The sequence below is a fragment of the Triticum aestivum genome, chromosome 7D (assembly GCF_018294505.1).
Source record: "Triticum aestivum cultivar Chinese Spring chromosome 7D, IWGSC CS RefSeq v2.1, whole genome shotgun sequence".
Taxonomy (NCBI): Eukaryota; Viridiplantae; Streptophyta; class Magnoliopsida; order Poales; family Poaceae; genus Triticum; species Triticum aestivum.
In genome coordinates, this window is record NC_057814.1 from 103190985 (window position 1) to 103215300 (window position 24316).

A 24316-nucleotide genomic window follows, 5' to 3' on the forward strand; every position below is an offset into this window, starting at 1 on the left:
CCCGAAGCTGCCGTCCGCCGCGGAGCTCGCCGCCGGCGACTCCCTCCATCCCCGCCACCTCCTCGACCACCGGGAGGACCACCCCGGCCTGGCGGATCCATCCCCGCCCTCAGGACCCCGCAAGGAGCCGCCGTTCGCCGGCGTTGATCGCCGGAGCCCCGCCTCTGTTCGGCCAAGGAGGAAGGAGGCGGGGGGGACTGGTCAAACCTGACCAATGGGCCCAAGGGACCCACTGTCAGTGACCCACGAGCCAGTCCACGCGGGTTAAGTGGAGGATCTGACACAGGATCACCTTCAGGCAAGATGAATAGGTCTTCAGGGGCACGACGGCAGTGGCGGCGCCATGGCCGGGACTGGTGACGACGGCGGCGGCGAGCGAGCGGGAGGGTGGCGGCGGCTGCGTGCGAGTGGGAGGCCGGAGGATCACCACTCATTGTGCTCGACATATCACTACAAGAAACCTGTTAATCCATGACGGATTTCTAATGACATTTTTGGAAACTCTCATCGATGACCTGGTAAAACCCCACAAGCCCGGTGAAAGCCCGCTAAAGCCCGTCTAACCGTTCCCGTATAAAAACTTAACCCTAAATTCCCTCCTCGGCCCCTGCATCGTGTCCCACAGCACGTCGCCACCCCTCGTCCCTCCCACAGCTCGTAAACCTTAATAAAATAAAATAAAATAAACTATAGTAACTACAATAAATAAACCTTAATAAATTAAGTAAAAATAGCAGCAGTAAAATAAATAAAAATAGCAGCAGTAAAATAAATAAAAATAAAATAATTAAAGTAAAATACATAAGTAATTAGAAATAAAATAAATAAGTTTTTTGTTGTAAGTAGAAACAAAACAAAACAAATAAAGCAAAAGAGAAAAAAAACAGAGGGAAAAAATTATGCCACCTACTGGGCCACCACGGCCTGAATACGACTAGAAACCCATCCATGGGCTAGGATTCAGGCCCGCAGAAGGCCTAGTAGGCCCACAGGCAAATAGTGACAGAATAGGCCCGTAAGCCTGCATTTGAGAGGAGCTCGAAGTGGTCAGCGCAGCTGCGCTTATAAACCACTGTCGAAGCCTCTCGGCTAGCGAGGTGGGACTAAACATCCCACCGCACCGCGCCAGTTCCAGCACAAGGCCTTTGGTCCCGGTTGGTGCCACCAACCGGGACTAAAGGGAGCATTGGTCCCGGTTGGTGGCACCAACCGGGACCAAAGGCCTTTGGTCCCGGTTGGTGCCACCAACCGGGACCAATGAGTTCCCTATATATACCCCATCGCCACAGCAGAGCACTCCAGAGTGCTCTGTTTTTTCTGGCCGGCGAGGGGAGGGCATTTGGGTGCTCTAGCTCACCTCCTATGCACATGAGGTGTTCGATGAAATGTCTGAGCCACACTAGTTAATCTTTGTCCTCTCGAAACTCGACCTCCGAGCTCCATTTTCCCCGAGATTTGTCTAGGTTTAGCGGTCCGTCACGTCCCGTCCCTGTCTTCACCGCCGTCGATCGCCCGCGCCAATCTCGTCGCCAGCACCACCGTGGTGAGCCTCTTGTTCTTATCTTCTTTCTGAAAGGAAAAAAATTCTTACTTTAGATAGTTACTTGTCTAATTTTGTTACTTTTATTATTCGTTCTTATTACATAGTGCGATGGTTTTGGTATCCGCCCCCGTCGGCCCTCGTCCTGTCTATGATTCGGATGTGGTATATATTATCTTTTATAACTATTTGGTTCATTTATTGTTTATGACAAATATACCGACCAACGTGACATAGATTTTATTTATCTAGGAGGTGGTTGAACCGGAAATTCTAACCGACCCTATTGTCGAGAGGTTAAATTTAGTTGAAGAAGAAAACAATTACTTGAAGGAAAAAATAAAAAAATTGAGGAGGAGAAGATGATATTGGAGTTGCATGTTGCGGATGTCGTCGATGATCACAAGATCAAGATGGATGCAATGCGCTTGAAGATTAGAAAGATTAGAAAATATGCCGTTCATACCGAGGCTTGGTACATTATGCCGTTGGATCAATTGTTACCTTGGTTGCGATTATGATCGCATTTGTTTTCGCATTGAAATGTTTTACATAGTTTCAATGTATGGTTTAATTAATTAGATGCTCTGGAGAGCTATATATATGTTGTTAGATGAGAACTATGTATGTACTTTGGTTCTAATGTGATGATGAACTTCTATTAATTTGGTCACTTAATTATCTATTCATGATGTTCTGTAATGGTTTTCGACACACTTAATTATATATAATGCACGCAGATGAACCGGCAATGGATGTACGGTGACAGACACACCTTCGAGTACATTAAGGGCGTGCATGATTTTCTCGAAGTGGCTGAGGCAAACAAGCAGAATGGTTTTATGTGTTGTCCATGCCCTATATGTGGGAATACGAAGTCTTACTCTGACCGGAAAATCCTTCACACCCACCTACTTTACAAGGGTTTCATGCCACACTATAATGTTTGGATGAGGCATGGAGAAATAGGGGTTATGATGAAAGACGGCGAAGAAGAAGAGGACGATGACAACTATGTGCCCCCTGAATACGGTGATGCTGCAACGGGGGAAGCTGCTGAAGATCAAGAGGAACCAGACGATGTGCCCAATGATGCTGCAAGGGGGGAAGCTGCTGAAGATCAGGAGGAACCAGTGCCCGATGATGATGATCTCCGCCGGGTCATAGTCGATGCAAGGACGCAATGCGAAAGTCAAAAGGAGAAGCTGAAGTTCGATCGCATGTTAGAGGATCACAAAAAAGGGTTGTACCCCAATTGCGAAGATGGCAACACAAAGCTCGGTACCGTACTGGAATTGCTGCAGTGGAAGGCAGAGAATGCTGTGCCTGACAAAGGATTTGAGAAGCTATTGAAAATATTGAAGAAGAAGCTTCCAAAGTATAACGAATTGCCCGACAGTACATACGCAGCAAAGAAGGTCGTATGCCCTCTAGGATTGGAGGTGCAGAAGATACATGCATGCCCTAATGACTGCATCCTCTACCGCGGTGCGTACAAGGATCTGAACGCATGCCGGGTATGCGGTGCATTGCGGTATAAGATCAGACGAGATGACCCTGGTGATGTTGACGGCGAGCCCCCCAGGAAGAGGGTTCCTGCGAAGGTGATGTGGTATGCTCCTATAATACCACGGTTGAAACGTCTATTCAGAAACGAAGAGCATGCCAAGTTGATGCGATGGCACAGTGAGGACCGTAAGAAAGACGGGAAGTTGAGAGCACCCGCTGACGGGTCGCAGTGGAGAAAAATCGAGAGAAAGTACTGGGCTGAGTTTGCAGCTGACCCAAGGAACGTATGGTTTGGTTTAAGCGCGGATGGCATTAATCCTTTCGGGGAGCAGAGCAGCAATCACAGCACCTGGCCCATGACTCTATGTATGTATAACCTTCCTCCTTGGATGTGCATGAACGGAAGTTCATTATGATGCCAGTTCTCATCCAAGGCCCTAAGCAACCCCGCAACGACATTGATGTGTACCTAAGGCCATTAGTTGAAGAACTTTTACAGCTGTGGAATGGAAACGGTGTACGTACGTGGGATGAGCACAAACAGGAGGAATTTAACCTGCACGCGTTGCTGTTTGTAACCATCAACGATTGGCCCGCTCTCAGTAACCTTTCAGGACAGACAAACAAGGGATACCACGCATGCACACACTGTTTAGATGACACTGAAAGTATATACCTGGACAAAAGCAGGAAGAATGTGTACCTGGGCCATCGTCGATTTCTTCCGACCAACCATCAATGTCGAAAGAAAGGCAAGCATTTCAAAGGCGAGGCAGATCACCGGAAGAAGCCCGCCATGCGTACCGGTGATCACGTACTTGCTATGGTCAATGATTTACACGTAATCTTTGGAAAGGGTCTCGGCGGACTAGCTGTTCTGAATGACGCTGAGGGACACGCACCCATGTGGAAGAAGAAATCTATATTTTGGGACCTACCCTATTGGAAAGAGCTAGAGGTCCGCTCTTCAATCGACGTGATGCACGTGATGAAGAACCTTTGCGTGAACCTGCTAGGCTTCTTGGGCGTGTATGGGAAGACAAAAGATACACCTGAGGCACGGGAGGACCTGCAACGTTTGCACGAAAAAGACGGCATGCCTCCGAAGCAGTATGAAGGTCCTGCCAGCTACGCTCTTACGAAAGAAGAGAAAGAAATCTTCTTTGAATGCCTGCTCAGTATGAAGGTCCCGACTGGCTTCTCGTCGAATATAAAGGGAATAATAAATATGCCAGAGAAAAAGTTCCAGAACCTAAAGTCTCATGACTGCCACGTGATTATGACGCAACTGCTTCCGGTTGCATTGAGGGGGCTTCTACCGGAAAACGTCCGATTAGCCATTGTGAAGCTATGTGCATTCCTCAATGCAATCTCTCAGAAGGTGATCGATCCAGAAATCATACCAAGGCTAAGGAGTGATGTGGCGCAATGTCTTGTCAGTTTCGAGCTGGTGTTCCCACCATCCTTCTTCAATATCATGACGCACGTCCTAGTTCATCTAGTCGACGAGATTGTCATTCTGGGGCCCGTATTTCTACACAATATGTTCCCCTTTGAGAGGTTCATGGGAGTCCTAAAGAATTATCATAAAGTAAAATAAATAAGTAATTAGAAACAAAATAAAATAAAATAAATAATTTTTTTGTTGTAAGTAGAAACAAAACAAAATAAATATAGCAAAAAAGAAAACAAAAAAACTAAATACAGCAAAAAGAATTTTCATAAAGAACTAATGGCACTAATAGAAAGTTTATATTTTTCTAAAACTAATGGCACTAACAGACAGTTTATAATTTTGCTGACCTAAAAGCAAAAAGAATTAAAAAATAAAGCAAAAAACAAAAGAAAAATAAATAATGCAAAAAACAGAACCAAAAACTGGAATTTTTTTTTAAAAACTGCCACCTATTGGGCCGCCACGGCCTGAATACGACTAGAAACCCAACCTGGCCAGGATTCAGGCCCGCAGAAGGCCCAATAGGCCCACAGACAGCACAGTGTGACATTAGGCCCGTAAGCCTGCATTTGAGAGGAGCTCGAGAGGGCAGCCGCAGTGGGGCTTATAAACCACTCTGAGCCCCTCTCAACTAGCGAGGTGGGACTAAACTTTTGGCCGCGGGCAGCGCAAGGCCTTTGGTCCCGGTTGGTGGCACCAACCGGGACCTATGCCCCCCCCCTTTAGTCCCGGTTGGTGCCACCAACCGAGACCAAAGGCCGCCGCTTCCCGCCCTTTGCGCTGCTGAAAAGGGACCTTTGGTCCCGGTTGGTGGCACCAACCGGGACTAAAGGGTGGCATTGGTCCCGGTTGGTGCCACCAACCGGGACCAAAGGTGTGCCTATATAAGCCAACACTTGGGAAATTTTCAGATCCCTCGCCAGTTGCCCCCGACGCAGCCAGGCTGCCCGTGCTCGCCGTCGCCGCCCGCTCCTCGTCGCCGTCGCCCCGCGCCCTTGCCTCGACGGATCGCCGCCCGGTGCTCGTCGCCGTCGCCCTGCCCCCACGCGCCGCCCCGCCTCGTGCTCCCCTGCTCGCGCGCGCCGCCTCGGCGCCCCGAGCCCCCTGCCCGGCCCGCGCGTGCTCGCCGGCGCCCTCGCCGCCCCCGCCCCGTCCCGCCCCCGCGCACCGGCGCCCTCGCCGCCCCCGCCGTCGCCATCGTCCTAGCCGCCCCCGCTGTGAGAGCCGCCGCCCCGGCTCTGTTTTTTTATTAGTTTAATTGTTTTTTGATCATATATATATAATGTATATGTGTATGTATGTGGCTATATGTTTTTGTTCATATGTGGCTATATGTTTTTTTATTTTTATTAGTTTAATTTTTGTGTTCATATGTGATGTATATGTGTATGTGGCTATAATGTATATGTGAACAATTTTTTTTTGTATGTATGTAGATGTTCAAAATGTATGAATATATATGACAAAAATGTTTTTTTGTTCATAGAAAGTTTTTTGTTCATATATAGAAAGTTTTTATATATGACAATGGATATATATTCGATATATATGAGAAATGATGATCCATGCAAAAGTTTATATATGCAAAAGTTACAATTTTAGAAAAGTTTTATATATCTAGCTAGGAAGGGAAGAAGAAGAAAAAGAAGGATAAGAAAGAAGAAAATAAGAAGAGGAAAGAAAGAAGAGGAGAGGAAGAAGAGGAGAAATAAATAAGAAGAGGAAAAAAGAAGAAAAAGAAGAGGAGAAGAAGAAAGGAATAGAGGAGAAGAAGAAAAAATAGAATAGGGGTCGATATACCCCCTCCCCGATAACATTATTTTCCCGTGTATGTATGTCGTCGTTGTCGATATATATAACTCCCTCCCAGATAACTTCGACATGATGGACGGTCAATATGTATACCCCCTCTCGACCGTGATAACTTATACCACGGGAGCACCCCCCGGCCCTCTCGCTCGACCAAAACTCTCGAGGACACCCAAACCCTAGAAAAAAACGATGTCGGTCTCCTACCCCCTCCCGCCGCGCCCCTACCCTTGAAGCGTTGCCTAGGCCACCCCAAACCCGGAATAAGCTAGGTCTACGTTTGCACTAATATATCCACCTGCTGTCATGTTTGTGTAATAATTGCCATGTTGTAATATTTGCAGAAACAATGGAGCACGGACTAGATGAGCAAGCAGAAGAGGTGTTGGGGGACATAATCTTAGCCGGAGGTGATATCTTGTCGTATCTTAACGACAATGATGGTCTGGAAGAACAGGGTGAAGAAGCAGGCTACGATGATCGAAGAGTGGAGGAGGAAAGACATGATTATGATGGCTCCGGTGACCCAATGCTGGTGCAAGAAGGAGCCCATGGTGACGGCTCCGATGACCGAACAGAGTCCGGCCAGGTAAATATATTAGTTAAGCCTGTTCTGACTAGCTAATTGATGCATTCATTGTTTTGGTATGTACACATATTAATTAACACTCGTCTTTCTTCTTTTTTCTAGCCCTCCGGATCGAGCACAACTTCGGTAAAGAGACGAGGCCCGAAGAGAAAGTTGCGCTCGGATGAAAGGTTTGAGATCACAGCAATCGCGCGTGACGGCCAACCGATTGAACCCCTCCGGACAAAGGATGCTTTTGCTGCTCAGTGCGGGGTTCTAGTTAGGGACAAGATCCCGATCAGCATCCACCAATGGTATAAGCCTAAGAAGGAAGACCCTGAGGTGTCTTATGTCAATGATATGCAGAAAGATGATCTTTGGACTAAGCTGAAGGCAAATTTCACCCTACCGCCAGAGGAGGATCCGGAGAAGCCAGTTATAGAGAAATTAATCAAGTCTCATGCTCTTAAGAAGATGGCAGACCTATTCAGGAGGTGGAAGAATGAGATGAAAATGTTTGTCGACAAAGAAGAGACACCAGAATTCATCGGCCGGTATGAGAAGATCAGAGATCACTGGCCCGCATTTGTGGCCCACAAGACATCGGAAAAGAGTAAGAAGATGTCAGCGACAAACAAGAAGAATGCTGCGAAGAAGAAGCTTCACCATCGCACGGGGTCAGGTGGCTACCTCAAAGCCCGGCCTAAGTGGGCCAAGTCTGAGAGGGATCTGCTTGATAAAGGGATCGAACCAGAGACAATGAACTGGCCAGACCGTTGCCGGACTTGGTTCTTCGGGGCTGGCGGAACCTTGGACCCTGTATCAGGGAGGTGTCGTTGGACGGACGAGCAACTTGCAATACCCGTCAAGAAGCTTAAGCACTATATCGATGCAGCGCAGCAAGGGACGTTCGTTCCAAACAGAGAGAACGACGAGCTCACAATGGCCCTCGGGAATCCTGAGCACCCTGGACGGACACGAGGCACGCCAGGCTCCGTTCCGTGGAAGGCTGGTTTTCCGGACGCGGGCGGTTACAAAACCCAGGAGAGGAGGAAAAAAGTGGAGCAGATCCAAATTCAGAAGCTGCACGAAAGGGTTCAAGCGCTAGAGGAACGAGACGGCAATCGAGATGCCGAAACTGCCCCCGAAGCTACACCGCCATCTCAGCGGAGAAGCAGCGTGGCTTCCACCGAGCAGCTTCAGCTGGAGCATGCGGCTCTTGCTAGCTACCCCGTGGATGCTATCACGGAGTCTCAACATTGCCACCTTATGGCGGAATGGCAGAACTTCAAAGTCAAGGCGGCTGTTGGCTCTGTTTTACCTCCTGAACCCGGCGCAACCTACCACTGCCGGCCGATTCCACAAGGATATGCTAGGGTGATGGTGGATGAAATAATGGAGGGATTTGAGGACCTCCAGCTTGACCACCCTACCGGTGAAGGGGAGACTCGGCTGGGTTTAGCTCTGAAGACTCCATGCCTATGGCGGAAGGAGCTCATCAAGCTTTCGAACTGGACGGCTCCGGCGAGTAAGGGCACTCCGCCTCCTCCTCCGCCTCCTCCTCCGGCGAGTGATCAGGGCACTCAGCCTCCTTCTCCGGCGCGTGGCGGCACTCCGCCTCCTTCTCCGCTAGCGCCGGCGCGCCAGAGCAGCCAACCTCCTCCTTCTCCGCCTCGTCAGCAAGGGCGGAAGAGACCCGCCGCCGCTGCGGCTGCTCCGGCGCGTCGTAGTCCTTCTCCTCCGCCTCGTAAGCAAGGAAAGAAGACAGCCGCAGCCACTCCGTCTGCTCTGCCGGCGTCTAGCAGTACAGCTGCCAGAGGCGGGAGGCAATACAGATTCGGTCCTTCTCTGAAGATTCCAGAGAAGTTACCATACGAGAGGACCGAGGAGGAGAACGCGAAGATCGTGCGAGCCGAAGTGAAGAACTTCTTTGAAGGGGTGAAAGCAAAGAAACATCCACCTCCGGAGGAGAAGGTAGATCCGGTGAAAGCAAAGCGCACTCTGGCTGCCCTGAGAAAACCACCAAAGTCTCCGCCGAGAGGCAACTATGAGCGCGTTCTTGCAAAGACATATGCCGAAGCGGAGCGGTCGGGAAGTACTGTCAGTGATAAAAGGATGAAAGAACGACGAGCTGGGAAAAAAACTGCCCAGCTCGGCGAACAAGCGAACCAATCGTGCCCCCCGCTCAAGGTGTCAAAAGACATCGTCGCTAATGATCCGAGTATGGTGCCCGGTTATAGCAATCTTGGAGATTACCTGCCCGACGATGTACATTATGAAATCATGGAGGTGGACGAACACAAATACCATTACAGGAAGCCTCTCGTCAAAGATGAAAGATCTCTAAGCACGATGATGCGAAGACTACATGATTGGTACATGAAAACCTGCAGAGAGTCTGATGGGATGGATACTTTGACGCTGAGAGTTAAACCGGAGCATGACCTCGTTGGAATTGATCTGCTGAGTGTTCCATTTGAGGATTTCTTCCAATTTTACAATCAAAAGGCCCTCGATAAAACAACGATCACTTGCTATTGTCTGTAAGTAGTACTACTTCTGTCATTAAGTCTCTCTATATAGGTCAGCTCTTTCATTGCATGTATTTATACTTATCCTCACTATATTATGCAGATTGAAGATCGCCGAATTGAAGAAAAGACAAATCGGTGATATTGGGTTCATTAACACAAATCTCATAGATGCATATATGGTTGAAAAACATCCCAAAGAAGTCGAGGCCAACTTGTTACAATCGTTGGTATAAATCAAAACAAAGATATAATACTCTTTCCTTACAACTTCAAGTGAGTGTTACTGTCTTGTGCATATTCGGTTTCCCTTATTAGTTCAGGTTATGGTAATGTAATTGATGACTTATGCATGCATGCGCAGTTTCCACTATATTCTCCTAGAGATTAAGCTTGAGCAGGGAGTAGTAACCGTCTTAGACTCGAGACGAAAAGATCCCCAGGACTATGCGAACATGACTCAAATGCTCGAGAAGTAAGTTAAATCGATCATTATCCACCATATCAACAACTTTGTTCATTTCCTGATATCAAGTAATTGTTTTCTTTGTCTGGCAGGGTTTGGAGAAAATTCACCTCAAAAGCTCCGGGACTGCTGAAGAAGCTGCAATTTAATCACCCGAAAGTAAGTACTATAGTAGCATGTTCCGCGCATCTCCTAGTGATTCAAGCGCTAGTTTCATCAATACCATTTAGCATGCTTGCTTATCAGTTTGATTGACCTCTATTTATTGTAAAGTGGTTGTGGCAGGAACCCGGGAATAATTACTGTGGATACTACGTTTGCGAGTCCATCCGCTACACGACCTGTGAGCGGGGCTACACTGAAGAACAATATGAAGTGCGTAAACAATAATATTCACAATTTTATTTTATTACCATCATTTGTGTTGAGTTTCATTTATTCATATATATATGTATTGACCCCCTTTTTCAAATTAGATGTTTCGGAAGCGGGATGAACTCCTAGCAGAAGATCGTATGCGAGGAATTCAAGAGGAATTGGTGGCATTCTTCCTTGACCACGTGATCGCTGAAAACGGAGAATACTATGTGGACCCTGTGTTCCTACAATTTAATTAGGAGATTGTATATATTGTAAGAGATAATTATTGTATATATGTAGCCGGTAGTGTCGGATAGATATACGAGAATTTGTTTTTCGACCAATATCTCGGAGAAGGAGAGGTGATCGATATCACTTCTCTCTGTATGCATATGTTCATGACGATCCTCTGTTTCCTTCATTTGATTACTAGCTAGCGTGTCTACTCATCTCCATACGTATATAGTACGTAGCGTCGACCAAGCACGGAGATAAGAGAGGACACTTCTCTTTATTAAATAGCTAGCTAACACAATATGTGAAACACCTAAATTAACCCCCCAAAACCCCTAAACCACCCCCTTTAAAAAAAACAAAACCTCAGCTCCTGCCAGCTGCTGACGCGTGAATGCCTATTGGTCCCGGTTGGTGACACCAACCGGGACAAAAGGCCCTGTCTATTGGTCCCGGTTGGTGGCACCAACCGGGACCAAAGGCCCTCCTGCCTGGGCTCCCCGCACCGGCCACGTGGACGACCTTTAGTCCCGGTTCGTGTAAGAACCGGGACTAAAAGCCCTTATGAGCCGGGGTAAAAGCCTCTTTTCCTACTAGTGTGAGAAGGTGCCGATAACCTGTTGATCCTGCAAGATGTGTGGGAATCCCACAAGAATCAAATGCCTCAGGGATCTCCTCCCGCTGGATCCAGTGCCAGCAAATCCCTGAGATGATGAACACCATAGGGATAGTAGGCAAAGGGAAATACATAACAGATTAAGCGGCCGGTGTTACATGTTTACAAACAGATTGAAGAACAGGGAAATACAACAATGGCGCTATATCTCAGCAGCGCGTGACGTAGTAGTGTCGCCGCCGGCGACGGCCTCCCATGTTTCCATCAGGTCGTCGATAAGCCTGCGCAGATCACAGGACGACGACCCGCCTTCCAACACGGCCGCGCGAGCCTTCACTGGGAGCTCCTGCGCTCGGCCCCTCGCCGTCTCCCCCGTTCCGCCTGGTTCCAAGAACCTCGTCACCGCCCACGCCACCGCCTCGTCGACACCATCTCCTTCTCCTCCTTCGTGCTCCGCGCCCCGCCCCACACCTTCTCGCCGATCTTGAGAACGTCTGTGACCAGCCTCTCCTCGATGAACTGGTCGAACACCAGCGGCCATGTCTGCATCGGCGCGCCGGCCGCCGCCTCAGCAGCGAGCTCGACCCACGGTGCGCCAAGAACACCCCCACTGCCAGATGAGCTAGGATCGCGGTCTTCGGGGCCCACGCTCCTCCCACCCTGCCGGTGGGAATAAAGCAATACACTACTACAAAAATAGCTATAGCCAATATGAACACTAATGGCGCACTGTACATGTGGTGCACCATTACTAAATACTAATGGCGCACCATGTGTTGGTGCGCCATTAGTGTGAAAATACTAATGGCGCACCACATCCACGGTGCGCCATTAGTAATTTTTTTTTAATTTTTTCAAAACTACTAATGTCGCACCGTGGCATGGTGCGCCATTAGTAGTTCAACTAGTAATGGCGCACCATCCCACGGTGCGCCATTAGTAATTATGTTTCAATTTTTTTTCAAATTTTTTTATTTTTATTTTTGAAACTACTAATGGCGCACCACTCCCACGGTGCGCCATTACTAGTTGGCGCACCGCTCACAGGTGCGCCATTAGTAATTTTGTTACAACTTTTGTTTTAAATTTTTTAAAAAAAAACTACTAATGGCGCACGGTTGTGTGGTGCGCCATTAGTAGTTGACCCCCACGGTGCGCCATTAGTAACTTGGCCCATTCCACCGAATGCACACACCCCCCCCCCCCCCCCCCCCCGGTGGACCGCCTTTTCAGTTTTAAAAAAATAAAATAAAATGATGGAAATGTCAAAAAAATAAAATAAAACAAGTTTCCCATGTGATATGTGGTCTAGTTGTTGGGAAAATTAACAAATATGAATTTCGACTTTATTTGCAAAATCTCTCTGGAATTTCTTAAAATGGGCATAACTTTTGCATACGAACTCGGATGAAAAAGTTTTTTATATGAAAAATCATCTACTCGAAAAGTTACATCCGAATTTAACAGGGGGAATCCCGTTAAACATTTTCAAAATCCTCAAAAACCTAACAGAAAAAAATATACGAGGCTTTTAAGATCTGGAAAGGCAAAAAAATTCAAAAAAAATCAAACTTACTAATGGCGCACCTGCCCATGGTGCGCCATTACTATCTTCCCGCCTTCAAAATTCAAAATAAATTAAAAAAATAAAAAAAGTTACTAATGGCGCACCTGCCCATGGTGCGCCATTACTATCTTCCCGCCTTCAAAATTCAAAATAAATCAAAAAAATAAAAAAAGTTACTAATGGCGCACCTGCCCATGGTGCGCCATTAGTATCTTCCCGCCTTCAAAATTCAAAATAAATAAAAAAAATAAAAAAAATAGTAATGGTGCACCTGCCCACGGTGCGCCATTACTATGCCGTATATATGGCTGGGCGTGTCCTCTCCTCCTTACCTCTTCATTCTTCTCCTCCACTCCACCTCTCCTCCACTTCATCTCCTCCTCCCTCCTCTCCGGTGAGCTCCTCCTCCCTCCTCTCCGGTGAGCTCCTCCTCCCTCCTCTCCTCCCATCCCCTCATGGTTTCTCCTTCCTCCTCTCCGATGCTCCGGTGAACTCCTCTCCGGCGACCTCCTCCTCCTCTCCGGCGATGTAGGCGAGCACCTCTTCGGCGACCTCCTCCTCCTCCTCTCCGGCAAAAGAACACGGCAAAAGAATGTACAAGATCCAAAAACAGGAACAAAATTTGAAATAATATCGTGCAAAAAAACGAGCAAAAAAAAGAGCAAAAAATGGGCAAAAAAATCGCGATCCAGATCCAAATTCAAAATTCAAAATTCAAAAATAGCAATGGCGCACGGTGGGGGTTAGATGGTGCGCCACTACTATTTTCCCACCTTCAAAATTCAAAAATACTAATGGCGCACCGTGGCCTATACTAATGGCGCACCAGTGGCCTATACTAATGGCGCACCATGGCATATACTAATGGCACACCACTGGTGCGCCATTAGTATACCAGATACTAATGGCGCACCATTGGTGCGCCATTAGTAAAAAATACTAGTGGCGTGATGCTAGTGGCGCACCAGTGGTGCGCCATTAGTAGGCAAAACTGGTGCGCCACTAGTAAGCCTTTTTCTAGTAGTGAATAGGAGGGGGGAGTGGACGTAGGCGGGGACCGAACGGTGCAGATCCAGTGGCTGCAGATGCGTCGAGGACTTGGCGCTTGGATGGATGACGAGGATGCCGATGACAGACGATCTCAAGGCCAGCCAAGGGCTCTGGCGTCCGCCATGGCAGCCCGGACACCGAGGACAAGGGCGCCCTCTTCCCCCACCACCACTTTTCATCGGCGGCCAGATCCAGAATCACGGCACGCGGCGGCGCGTGGCGCGTGATGCCGGCGACCGGCGCCCGACCCGGCTGGATCGAGAACGTAGTGGCGCCCCGCGACTGCACCTCGAGCGCCGGGGAGAGAAGGCGGCGGTGCGAGAGCAGGGGAGACGAGACGGCGTGGAGAGAGAAGAAGAAGGGCTCGAGGACGGAGAGGATTGGCAGTGCGCTGGATTTCGGGAAGAGGATTGGTCTGGCTCTCGTCTCAGGATTGGTCCTGGCTTTCCACCCCACGTCCCACGATTGCTGCATCCCACCTCTCTTTTCCAGCCTAACACTCGCACACACGCACACAGTGACTGAAACGCCGGGCCCGTGATGCATATTGGCCCACACGTCATCAACATTAACACGAACCAGCAGCCCACAACCGATGTCGTGTGAGCGACAAGCGCTCCAGTCCATCCCTCCTTTTACCACAGAAGACGGTCTGTATTTCTCACACGGACAACGCACGCACGGCACACTGCGCCGCTGGTCCCACTCATTTGCCTGGCCCATGCGTCATCCACCAAAAAACCCAAATCCATGGCGTGAGGTAAAACCAATGGCAGGATCTTTGACAGACAGCTGAAAAGTACTGATAACTTTACACGGACGCGCATTGGATGAACCAGATTGAACGCGCGAAGCAATTGCTCTGGTTAGGCGGGTACTCTAGGAGGGTTTATATGTTCAATGATTTTAGATAGAATACTTGTCCTAGTCATGGGAGAAAGCATAAGTGCGAACATGGCTCTTTTCATTTGTGTGTGAATAAGAAAACTTGAACCGCATCGTCATTTTGATGCATAATAAAACAACATTGTTACAAAATTTTGCATGTTTTCATCTTAACCAGAAGTATATACATGGTTACAAGGAGACATATGGAATCGACGATAGCACAAGTTGCATTGTATGTCATCATATATCTTTTGTCTCAACAAAGTAATCTTGTTCTTATTCATGGATATACATATATTTTATAGCAACAAAAGTTGAATGGACAAGAATATGTAAATAGAAATACAAACATTCATATGTTACATGTGTTTGATGTTTGAATAGCTAACCTAGCTTGCCAAAGTGAGGCCAAATACAACATATATGAAATATGACGCATATGTTAGACTAAAAAAAACAATGTATATTTCAACATGTTGTGAAGTCTTTCTAGCCCTTATATATGTTTATCGCTCGCATGATAAAATAATTGTATGGATGGTTGGTGAGACAATAAAATCTTAAAGCACCCCATCCATGTACACAATAACCTATCTATAAGTATAAGACTTCGGTGTAACAAACCCACCAACTCACATACACTATCTATTATCCATGACAACAACAAAACATGGAATTGAACACGATTACAAAGTCGTCGAATGCCATGAGACACTCAGTGAACAACAAAGATGATATCGTCTAGGAATAGGATGCGTCAAGAAATCATATTCTAGCTGTTAAACAGGGGGTTGCTCTTGAAGTATGTCTAATCCAACATATACGGGATGTCTACCTTCATGCCTAGTCAAACAACGACAGCGAGCATCGTGCAAGAACCGAGTACCAATTTCAGCATGTACGGCAGAAGTCTCGAAATCATGGGGATGCAAACCACGATGTCTATCATACACTTGTAATCTTACAGGGCACTTGGGGGTAGCTTTTTTCTAAATTCCATGTACTGCTCGTGCATCTGTTTGTACTACTCGTGTATACAATATCTGAACAAAAAACCTCTCTGAAGCGGCTGCACTTAATTTTCGTAATATGCTCCATTTGTTTTGGACACACGGTGAGTCGTTAATAGGGTTTTGGGTTTTTGCTCTTCCCACTCAAAACGCACCGGCGAGGTCGGGATCTCGAACCTAGGGTTTCCGCGCCACCACCGCCCACCGGCCATGGCGAGCGGCGGCGCCCCCGCATCGACCTCCGGCGCCGGGGGCGGCGCTGGCACCAAGACCGTGTCCGCCTCGCTGTGGTGGGACCCCTTCGTCGCCCTCTGCGACGACCTCGACCGCGCCGCCGCCTCCCCCTCCGCCGCCGTCTCCGACGCCCTCGTAAGCCCCCCGTACCCATTTCCCCCGTCCCCTTCCCCCCATCCTCCTCGCCCCGCAAACACTCGCGGTCGCGACTAACTCGCTGGCTCCCACCCGTGCTGCAGGCGGAGCGGATTAAGGGCCACCACGAGTGGCTCCGCGGGGCGGTCTCGATGTTCGGGAAGCCGAACGGCGCCTCGAGGGCCGCGCTCGACGCCGGCCAGGTCGCCGTCGGGGAGCACCGCCTGGCCGTCAAGCCCGACCTCAAGGAGGCCGCGCTCCGCGCGAGCAAGTCCCTCGACCTGGACGAGGTGCAGTCGTACATCCTGGTGAAACGGTCTTCAGAGAGCGCCCCAACGACCCGTGACGCTGACCCTCAGGAGCTCCTTCGGCGGGTGTCTCTGCAATACTACCTTGAGCGTCAGTGCCTGCTCAAGTGCATTCGGAGAATCTTTGTTCATGCCACATGCACAGATGATGATTCTGATTCATCCGACGCCATAAAGCAAGAGGCCTCGCTGTTAGGCAGTGACGAGATGGAGCGGAGATTGCTGTCCATCATTAAAGATTCCCTTGCGGCTGCATTTTCGGTGAAATCAGCAGCTGATTTGACGGTTTCTTGGCTGGAAGAAAGCTTGATTGAGATTAACCTGATCCTGGACATTCTGTTTCTTGCTATCTGTGATAACTTCTCAAGGTGCAATGGTGGGCTGTGGATAGCTCTGTGCTCGCTGTTTAGGGATATGCTCTCTGGCTCTTATGATGTTGGAAAATTTGCTGTGTCTGCTGAAGCAAAGAGATCATTTCATTATGCTAAAGCTCAGCTACTCCTTATTCTCATCGAGACTTTGGACCTCGAAAATCTCCTCCGAATGGTTCATGACGAAGTCTCTTTCAGTGGAGGGTATTCCCAGTATTCTGTTGCTGAAATTCTTGAGATGGATATTGAAGTATCAAGATTGCCTGAATTTGAAGTGGAATCAGGACCACTACTTCTTGCTTGGGCAGTTTTTCACTGCCTGCTCCTGTCTCTTCCAGGAAATAATGCCAACTTGGAAATTGATCATGCATCTTATGCCCAGCGGGCTTTTGAGCTTGCACCCTTCAATTATTTACTTGGAGTTCTTTGCTCAAGCATCTTCAGGGAGTCAGATGGTCCTGTTTCTGGTTTTCGTGCTGTACTGAGATCTTTCATTTCAGCTTTCATTGCTTCATATGAGATATCTTATCAGACAGAAGACAGTTCTCTTGGTGTGATACTGAATATTATATGCGAAGTTTATGGTGGAGAGGAATCACTATGTATGCAATTCTGGGACAAAGATAGTTGTGTTGATGGTCCAATCAGATCTGTTCTTCAAATGGTGGAGAAAGAGTATCCTTTCCAAATAACAGATCTGCTTCGCTTCTTATCAGCTGTTTCTTATGGGACATGGCCTGCTCAATGTGTATATAATTACCTGGAGAGGATGAATGGGCTAACAACACTGTATGCAACCCCTGGCAGTGTCCCTGATAGTCTGAACTACTGTGATCAAATTGAAATTCATCATCCAATCAGCATTCCTGGTATGGAAGGCATTACATTACCCCGTGGAACACGTGGTTACATTTTGAGAAGTCTTGAAGACAATGCTGCATTAGTCCGTTGGGAGTTCCCACATTCAGGCGTTTTCATTTTGCTCCTCACTTTAGCACAAGATCTATATTCATGCAATTATGTGGAAGCCTGCGATATAATGGACTTACTGTATCAGATGGTATCATCAAATCAGGATCTGTGCTCTGCTTTGCTGCATGCTGACAAGTCACTTGCTGTTCAAAAATCAAAGAGTTTGGGCCAAATTGGAGAATATATCAGGATTGATGTTGTTAAAATCCTTTGCTCATCAATTTTCAAATATGAGCAAGATGGTAATAATGCCAGCATAATGTCAAAAACCTTCAGCATGTTATCAGAATTTCTGAAGTGTGTTCCATACCGTGTGTTCGACGTGGCGTTAGAATGCGGCATCTTCAGCTCACGATTAAATGACCCCTCAAGTGATTGGCTACTTTCTGGTGCACTAGCTAGAATGCTTTTTGCCGCCTCTGAGGAAAATGGAGACTGTTCATCACTTACCACTTCATTGCTTGATTTTGCCATTCAGGTTTTGCGGAAAGGAGCCGCCGCTGATGACATGATATCACCGTTCATTGTTTTTTCAATTCAATACATCATGGTCAATCATATGAACTGGAAACACAAGAAGTATAGTCGCTGGAAGACAACCTTGAAGGTGTTTGAATTGGTGAAGAGCTGTATTCAAGTCAAACCATTCTTGTCAAAGCTTGGTGGCATCATTTGGCAAATGCTACTATATGATTCTTCTATTCACAGTGTTCTTTGGCATGCTGTGTGCACGTCCATGCAATTATTGGAATCGCGTGGCAGCTTCAGTAATGGTGTTGAAGATATTGAAGATATACAACTTGTTCTTTGCTGTGGACTTGATATTATATTTTTCATGCTGTCCAACTTACCAGAGGACTTGATGCCAGTTGCACCTTTTGTTACTTTGGTTTTGTCATCTTCATTGAAGCCCTTACCTTTCATCACAGCTACAATATTGTCTATGTCCTTTCAGAATTCTGCTTTACAAGTTAGTGCAGCTAGAGCATTATCAGTATTGTGCTTCACTGCCCACAGAGTCCAACCTCAACTCATGGAAAATGGTAGCTTTCTTGTTGATGGTTCAGAGATATGTAGATTGCAAGCAAGTATTTCCCAAATTCTTAACAAGGAAGATGATACTAATAATTGTTTGATCGTGGCTATATTCAGCCTTCTGACTTCTGTTGCTCGCTATCAGCCTGCTCTTTTTGTTTCACTGACAGAGGAGAATGCAATGATACAAGCTGATCATAGTAATTCTGCAAATTCTCAGACCAATGGTTCTTCTACCCTCAACAGTTCAAGAAGTAATTCGAGACTTGTTGAGCAAATGTTGGGATACATTGAAAATTCGACCGAGTTTATGAATAGTTCTCCTTCTCTGTTACTTAGCATCCTTGACCTACTCGAGGCATTATGGGAAAGTGGTGTGCAATTCATATGCATATTAGATAAGCTGCGAAGCTCTAGAACGTTCTGGGAGAGCTTGTCACGTTGTATTCGTGGCACCTTTGATCATTGCCCTGTTGACACTGTTGATGAGAAAGTTTCTTCGAGGTATAATTGCCAGGCTAAAATTTTCAAGATCATGTCACATGAGTTGTTCTTGAAAGGGAGATTACTTGTGGAAGCAAAAACTTCTAATCCTGTAGCAGATGGTACAACGGGGCAAAAAGAACCTTCTGCATCTTCTCCAAGCAACGCAGTTTGCAAATGGTTTGATAGTGCTCTCTTGGAAGATTTTATCAATCATTTGTCAAGCAACGGATACCAGAAGGAGCTTTTTCATCGTGCCAAGGTAGCTTCATGCGTTTGCATCATCCGTCTGATAACGAAGTTGTCCACTGGTGATACTGCCAGCTTGTCTTTGTCGGCAGTGAAGAAGATTCAGCTAATCTCTAGCAAATTATTACAACACCGTGCATTCATAGCTCTGCTATCACAGTATGCCCTGCATGGCTACAGTGGTGAGCAAGAACTTACCAGTTTGGTAATCAATGATCTTTACTATCATATACATGGAGAACTCGAGGGTCGTCAGATTACTCCTGGTCCCTTTCAGGAGCTCTTGTGTTTCCTTCTGGAGTTTAAGTTTTTTGAATGCAATGCTACAGAGCAACCACATAGCGCCTTCCCAGCAGTCAGTGGCAATGTTTTGTTTGATGTTGCACACACTCGTGATGATCTTGGAGTTAAACTTTGGAATCATTCAGATTGGAAACCCTGCAAAGAAGTAGCTGAAAAAATGCTGGATATTATGCATAAAGCAAATCTGATGAAGCGTCATGCTGATGCAAAGCTTTGTACATTAAGGTCCTTCATAACATTTCTATCTGTCTACACTGGAACAAGTTCCAGTAATGAACTCACCTTACCTGATGGAGGGATTTCTGCAACAGCTATGGAATCAGCAATTAGATGTGCATGCAAATATTTGCAGTCAACTGTTGATTCTCTATTTCCTGAAGTTGATACGAATGAGGTTTTGTTTCCCCTATTGTCTGGGCAAGTGGACTTACTGCTTACACTTACCAGGTTCTTATTTCACCAAGCTAAGCAAACCAAGAGCTATGTTCATCTCTATCCAGTTATTGTACTTCTTATGAGAACCTCAGGTGCCAGCACATCATTTTTAGTTGATCTCGTGCCATCAAGTCCTGCTCTTAAGAAACCAGTGAAGTCCCTCCTTGTTCTGATTCTGTCTTTATTTGAATTCATTTATGGTAAGGATGACATGAAAGATGGATCAGGTGATGCTAATCTGTTTGGTGAATCATCCATTATAAGTATGAGGTTGTTACCTGTACTCTGCAAATTGGCTGAGAATAGGGAATATTCTGATCTTGCTGTTGGATCAATGGACTTACTATTGAAGGGCTTTATACCCCCCAATGTATGGTTGCCAATTCTACAAAAGCATTTCCGTCTCCAGGCTATACTGCATAAATGTCAGAATGGTGCAATATTGTCTACTCAAGTAATTTTGAATTTCCTCTTGACCTTGGGGCGGACAAAGGAAGGTGCTAAAATGCTTCAGTCTGCAAATATTTTTGCTTTCTTGAAGGTACTTCTAAGTAAGTTATCTCTGGATGACTCCTGTTTCAGAAATTCTTTGAGCAGCCAAGCGAAGGATGTGCATATGTGGAGTTTGGCTCTTGCTATAGTCGCCTCTCTCAACCATTGTATGGATGATGATGTTTCTCGTAGCAGTGTTGCGAACGGGACTGTCAGCTTCCTTGCAGGACAAGTTCCGCTGATGTCCTCTTATCTATCTGCGCAAAGTGTTAATACACATCAGAACAAGAAAAGGGCGGTGTTGCAACAGTCGCAGACATCACTTTCAGCTCTGAGTTTAACTGAGAATATCCTCTCACTTCTATGTGTTTTAGCAAAATATCATTTTCCACGGGACACTGGTATGATGCAAGTAGATTCAGAATTAAGAGAGATTATTATCCACCTGCTTGCTTTTATTAGCAGAGGAAGTGCAAGGACTGGCGATTCACCAAACTGGAACCCATCATTTTGTTGTCCTCCTATTGCTAAGGAAGAAGTGGTGCTTCATGAAGATCCACCACTCATCAGGAGCAAACATGGATGGTTCAGATTTGCTGCAAGCAGTTCTCTTTCCACTGCAGCTATTTCTGCTCCTTCCAATGCAGCATTATCTCTGGTGATCAGAGACAAAAATAGTGGAGATTCTGGTTCTGTGAAACAGACTCGTTTTACCGAGATGGTAGCTGTGCAGATTTACAGAATAGCTTTCCTTATTATGAAATTCCTGTGCAGTCAAGCCAAAGAGGCAGTAAAAAGGGCAGGAGAATTAGAATTTGTTGATCTTGCACATTTTCCTGAACTTCCCATGCCAGATATTCTTCATGGTCTGCAGGTAACTATTGATATTGCTCTAGGCCCTTACTGTTCGAATTAAAACTATTGTGTATATTTGTTGCATGCATGTTTTTGTTAGCGTATAGTTGTATAAGATACATCTAGACCCTGAAGGAAAAAAAAGCTGTATAAGATATACATCTAAACTTGGTATCATGAAATCTGGTGATAACCTTATTCCACTATTCTAGCTTAGCCCTTTAAGTCTTTCTAAGTTGCTATGTGTGGTGCCTCATGTCAGTAAATTTCATTGCAAATTCACGAAACCTTCCTCAGTGCCAAGGCTTAGAAAGATTTGTAGAAGTTGCAGGGAATGATTAATGGGGTATACTTCATTTATAAACAAGTAGCTAATGCATTTCATATAGCTTGGTGCAGTATTGACTTGACTTCAATCTTATTAATTTGAGGTGTAGACATTATAATTTTGGGGAATGGAAGAGTCAAAGTTAATTTGAGAACTAATTGTTGCTCTAGTCTTAGCTTCCAATGGCATCGAATAAGGTGTTATTAAAACCACTAACCAGTTCAGTTAAACAAATTTAGTGCTGAGTGATAAAGCAAACTTTAAACGACAGGGTATTGCTCTGGAGTATGGGAAAACTAGGAAGTAATGCATTTTTGGTAATAATTATAGAATCCACTACTTGGAACTCAATCCCAAAGGTGCAATCCTGCCAGACATCTCTGGGTCTGATGACAAACATTGATGGATGGAACATCATCACTGCTTAAAATCTAGCTCAGATACGAGTGGTATAAAATTCTACGTGCCATGATCAAATATACACAAGGAATGTGAAAACCTTTTCTTTTTGCGTGAGTGCACCTTTTCCTGATCACAGTTTCCGTTACTCTTTCCAGGATCAAGTGGTTTCTATCGTTACCGAAGTACTGGGGGCAAATGGATCGAGCGCCCTCAGCGGGGAGACCGATAGGGTATGCCGTCTTCTGTTGGTGACCCTCGAGGCATCACTCTACATGGAACTGTGCGTGTCCCAGTCATGCGGCATCAGGCCAGTGCTGGGCCGGTTTGAAGATTTCTCCAAGGGAATTAAGGCGATGCTTCACGGTAACGCTTCTTGTACTATTTTAAGATGTGGTTTCCAGCAGCAACCATCCTTAGTGGCCCACTTAATTTATTTATTCAACAGTGCTTATGCAGTTCGTCTCATCTTCTCTCTTGTTTTCTTGGTTGGCAGCTTTGGAGAAACATTCCAGTTTGAAACCATTGGTCAGGTCACTTGCTCAGATTACGACACTCCTGTATCCTGGGCTTGCTCAAAGCAACTTCCTCACCATGTAATCAGTGTGTAGATTGTATCTCTGTGGCTGGTAAAGTCTTTTGCTATGGTTCATATAGTGGCAACAGGTTCAGTAAAATCGACCCGTTTACAGTGGAGACGGTCGCCCTGAGTTTAATCTGCTGCTATGGTTCATAAATGAAATCGTTTAGTCAGCTAACATGTCACGTACCGTTCATGCATGTATATTTATGTATGCTTGCATGCATGTACTCTATCAAGGGTTTCCACCCTTCTGAACATGGTCCAACCTCGCGCACATAAATAGGGCAAGATTCTGATATTTGGGAACATATCTTGTATCAAATCTGGCACGACTTTTCCTTTGAAACGCATTCGATCTGATTCTGATATTTGGAGGGCACATGGCATCTGTATCTTCTTGTATACCACGTCGCCCAGGGAAGCAGCAGCTGAGTGCTACTCCCTCCGTCCGCACTAGTGTCAAAAACGCTCTTATATTATGGGACGGAGGGAGTACATGTTAATCTCCACGCTTCTGAGCTTTGTCGTGTAACCTATATTGGGCAGCTGCTGCTTGAAGAATTCCACAAATACATCTTTGAATCCCCTGACCAAATCATTCTCTATATCTTAGGGTGATCAGGGATGGTGCCATCAGTGATGGTCATGTCACTCTGGCAAGCGAGAGAAACCAGTGTTACCAACTTAGGAAAGAACAAGCGATAATATGGTGAGCGCGTATTATTATTCGCGCTTGCTATGGTCTGAATTTACTGTTTCCAAGCTTGCATTCAGACCTGTTGTTAGAAGACACTCCGTCTGGTCTCAAAACCATTCACCTATGTGTAGTTTTGGTTGTGGTAATTATTGCCCATGTGTTTATCATTTTTTACACAATGGCCACACGAACTAAGATAACTGAGTAAGTGCCATCCAACTGTTGGGGTAAATTATATAAATCAGATAAGAGCAACTCTACTACTCTAGCAGCCTCTTTTAAAAGGGTTGTAACACCTAAAAACTGCCAATCTAGGGGAAAACACCACTAGCAAATTCTGTATAGCGCTCCAAAAATACCCACACTTATCTCCATATTTGGGGACTACTAAGAGCAAGTATAATAGCAAGCTTATAACCCTCTCACATGGTACTTTTACCTATGTGAAGAAAAGAGACATGAAAAAGTAAGAGAAGTGAGCTCTCGTGAAACAGTTTGCCTCTACACGTGCTCCTAGAAAAATACAATAAATATATGAAGAAAGAGAAAGAAAAAAGTGTTAAAAAACACTAATCTTATAGACAACCCTATAGTCAACCTTATTATACAAGTGATTATAAGTGATAGCTTTACATGACATGGTAACTGGCTATACTATTAGCCATGCTCTAACTCTTGCCCTAAAACTTTCATCTCTCACAGGAAGGATGTTTCCCAACCCCCACTAGTCAAAGCCGACGCGACATCACACCTCCCCCCACCCATGCCGCCTCCTTCACCTCTCATTTGTGCTGGCTCGGTCGTCCCGCGCCTTTGCTCCTCCCCATTGCCAT

The 24316-nt window shown here is 46.2% G+C and overlaps 1 protein-coding gene and 1 pseudogene across 1 annotated transcript; one reads left to right on the forward strand and one right to left on the reverse strand.

Moving 5' to 3' along the window:
- Positions 1–11159: 11159 nt before the first annotated feature.
- LOC123170902 (UDP-glycosyltransferase 73C4-like) lies at positions 11160–14180 on the reverse strand (annotated as a pseudogene).
- A 1510-nt stretch (positions 14181–15690) lies between these two features.
- LOC123165703 (uncharacterized) lies at positions 15691–23154 on the forward strand. Its single transcript, XM_044583398.1, has 4 exons — positions 15691–15973; positions 16078–21495; positions 22362–22569; positions 22700–23154. The coding sequence occupies exons 1-4, from the start codon at positions 15815–15817 to the stop codon at positions 22801–22803; spliced, it is 5889 nt and encodes a 1962-aa protein (XP_044439333.1). The 5' UTR covers positions 15691–15814; the 3' UTR covers positions 22804–23154.
- Positions 23155–24316: the final 1162 nt, after the last annotated feature.

Excerpts from the sequence above, each read along its gene's own strand:
- LOC123165703 (XM_044583398.1), top strand. The coding sequence starts at position 15,815 with ATGGCGAGCGGCGGCGCCCCCGCATCGACCTCCGGCGCCGGGGGCGGC. Across the intron at positions 21,496-22,361 it reads ATATTCTTCATGGTCTGCAG|GATCAAGTGGTTTCTATCGT; the intron begins GTAACTATTGAT and ends TACTCTTTCCAG. Across the intron at positions 22,570-22,699 it reads AATTAAGGCGATGCTTCACG|CTTTGGAGAAACATTCCAGT; the intron begins GTAACGCTTCTT and ends CTTGGTTGGCAG.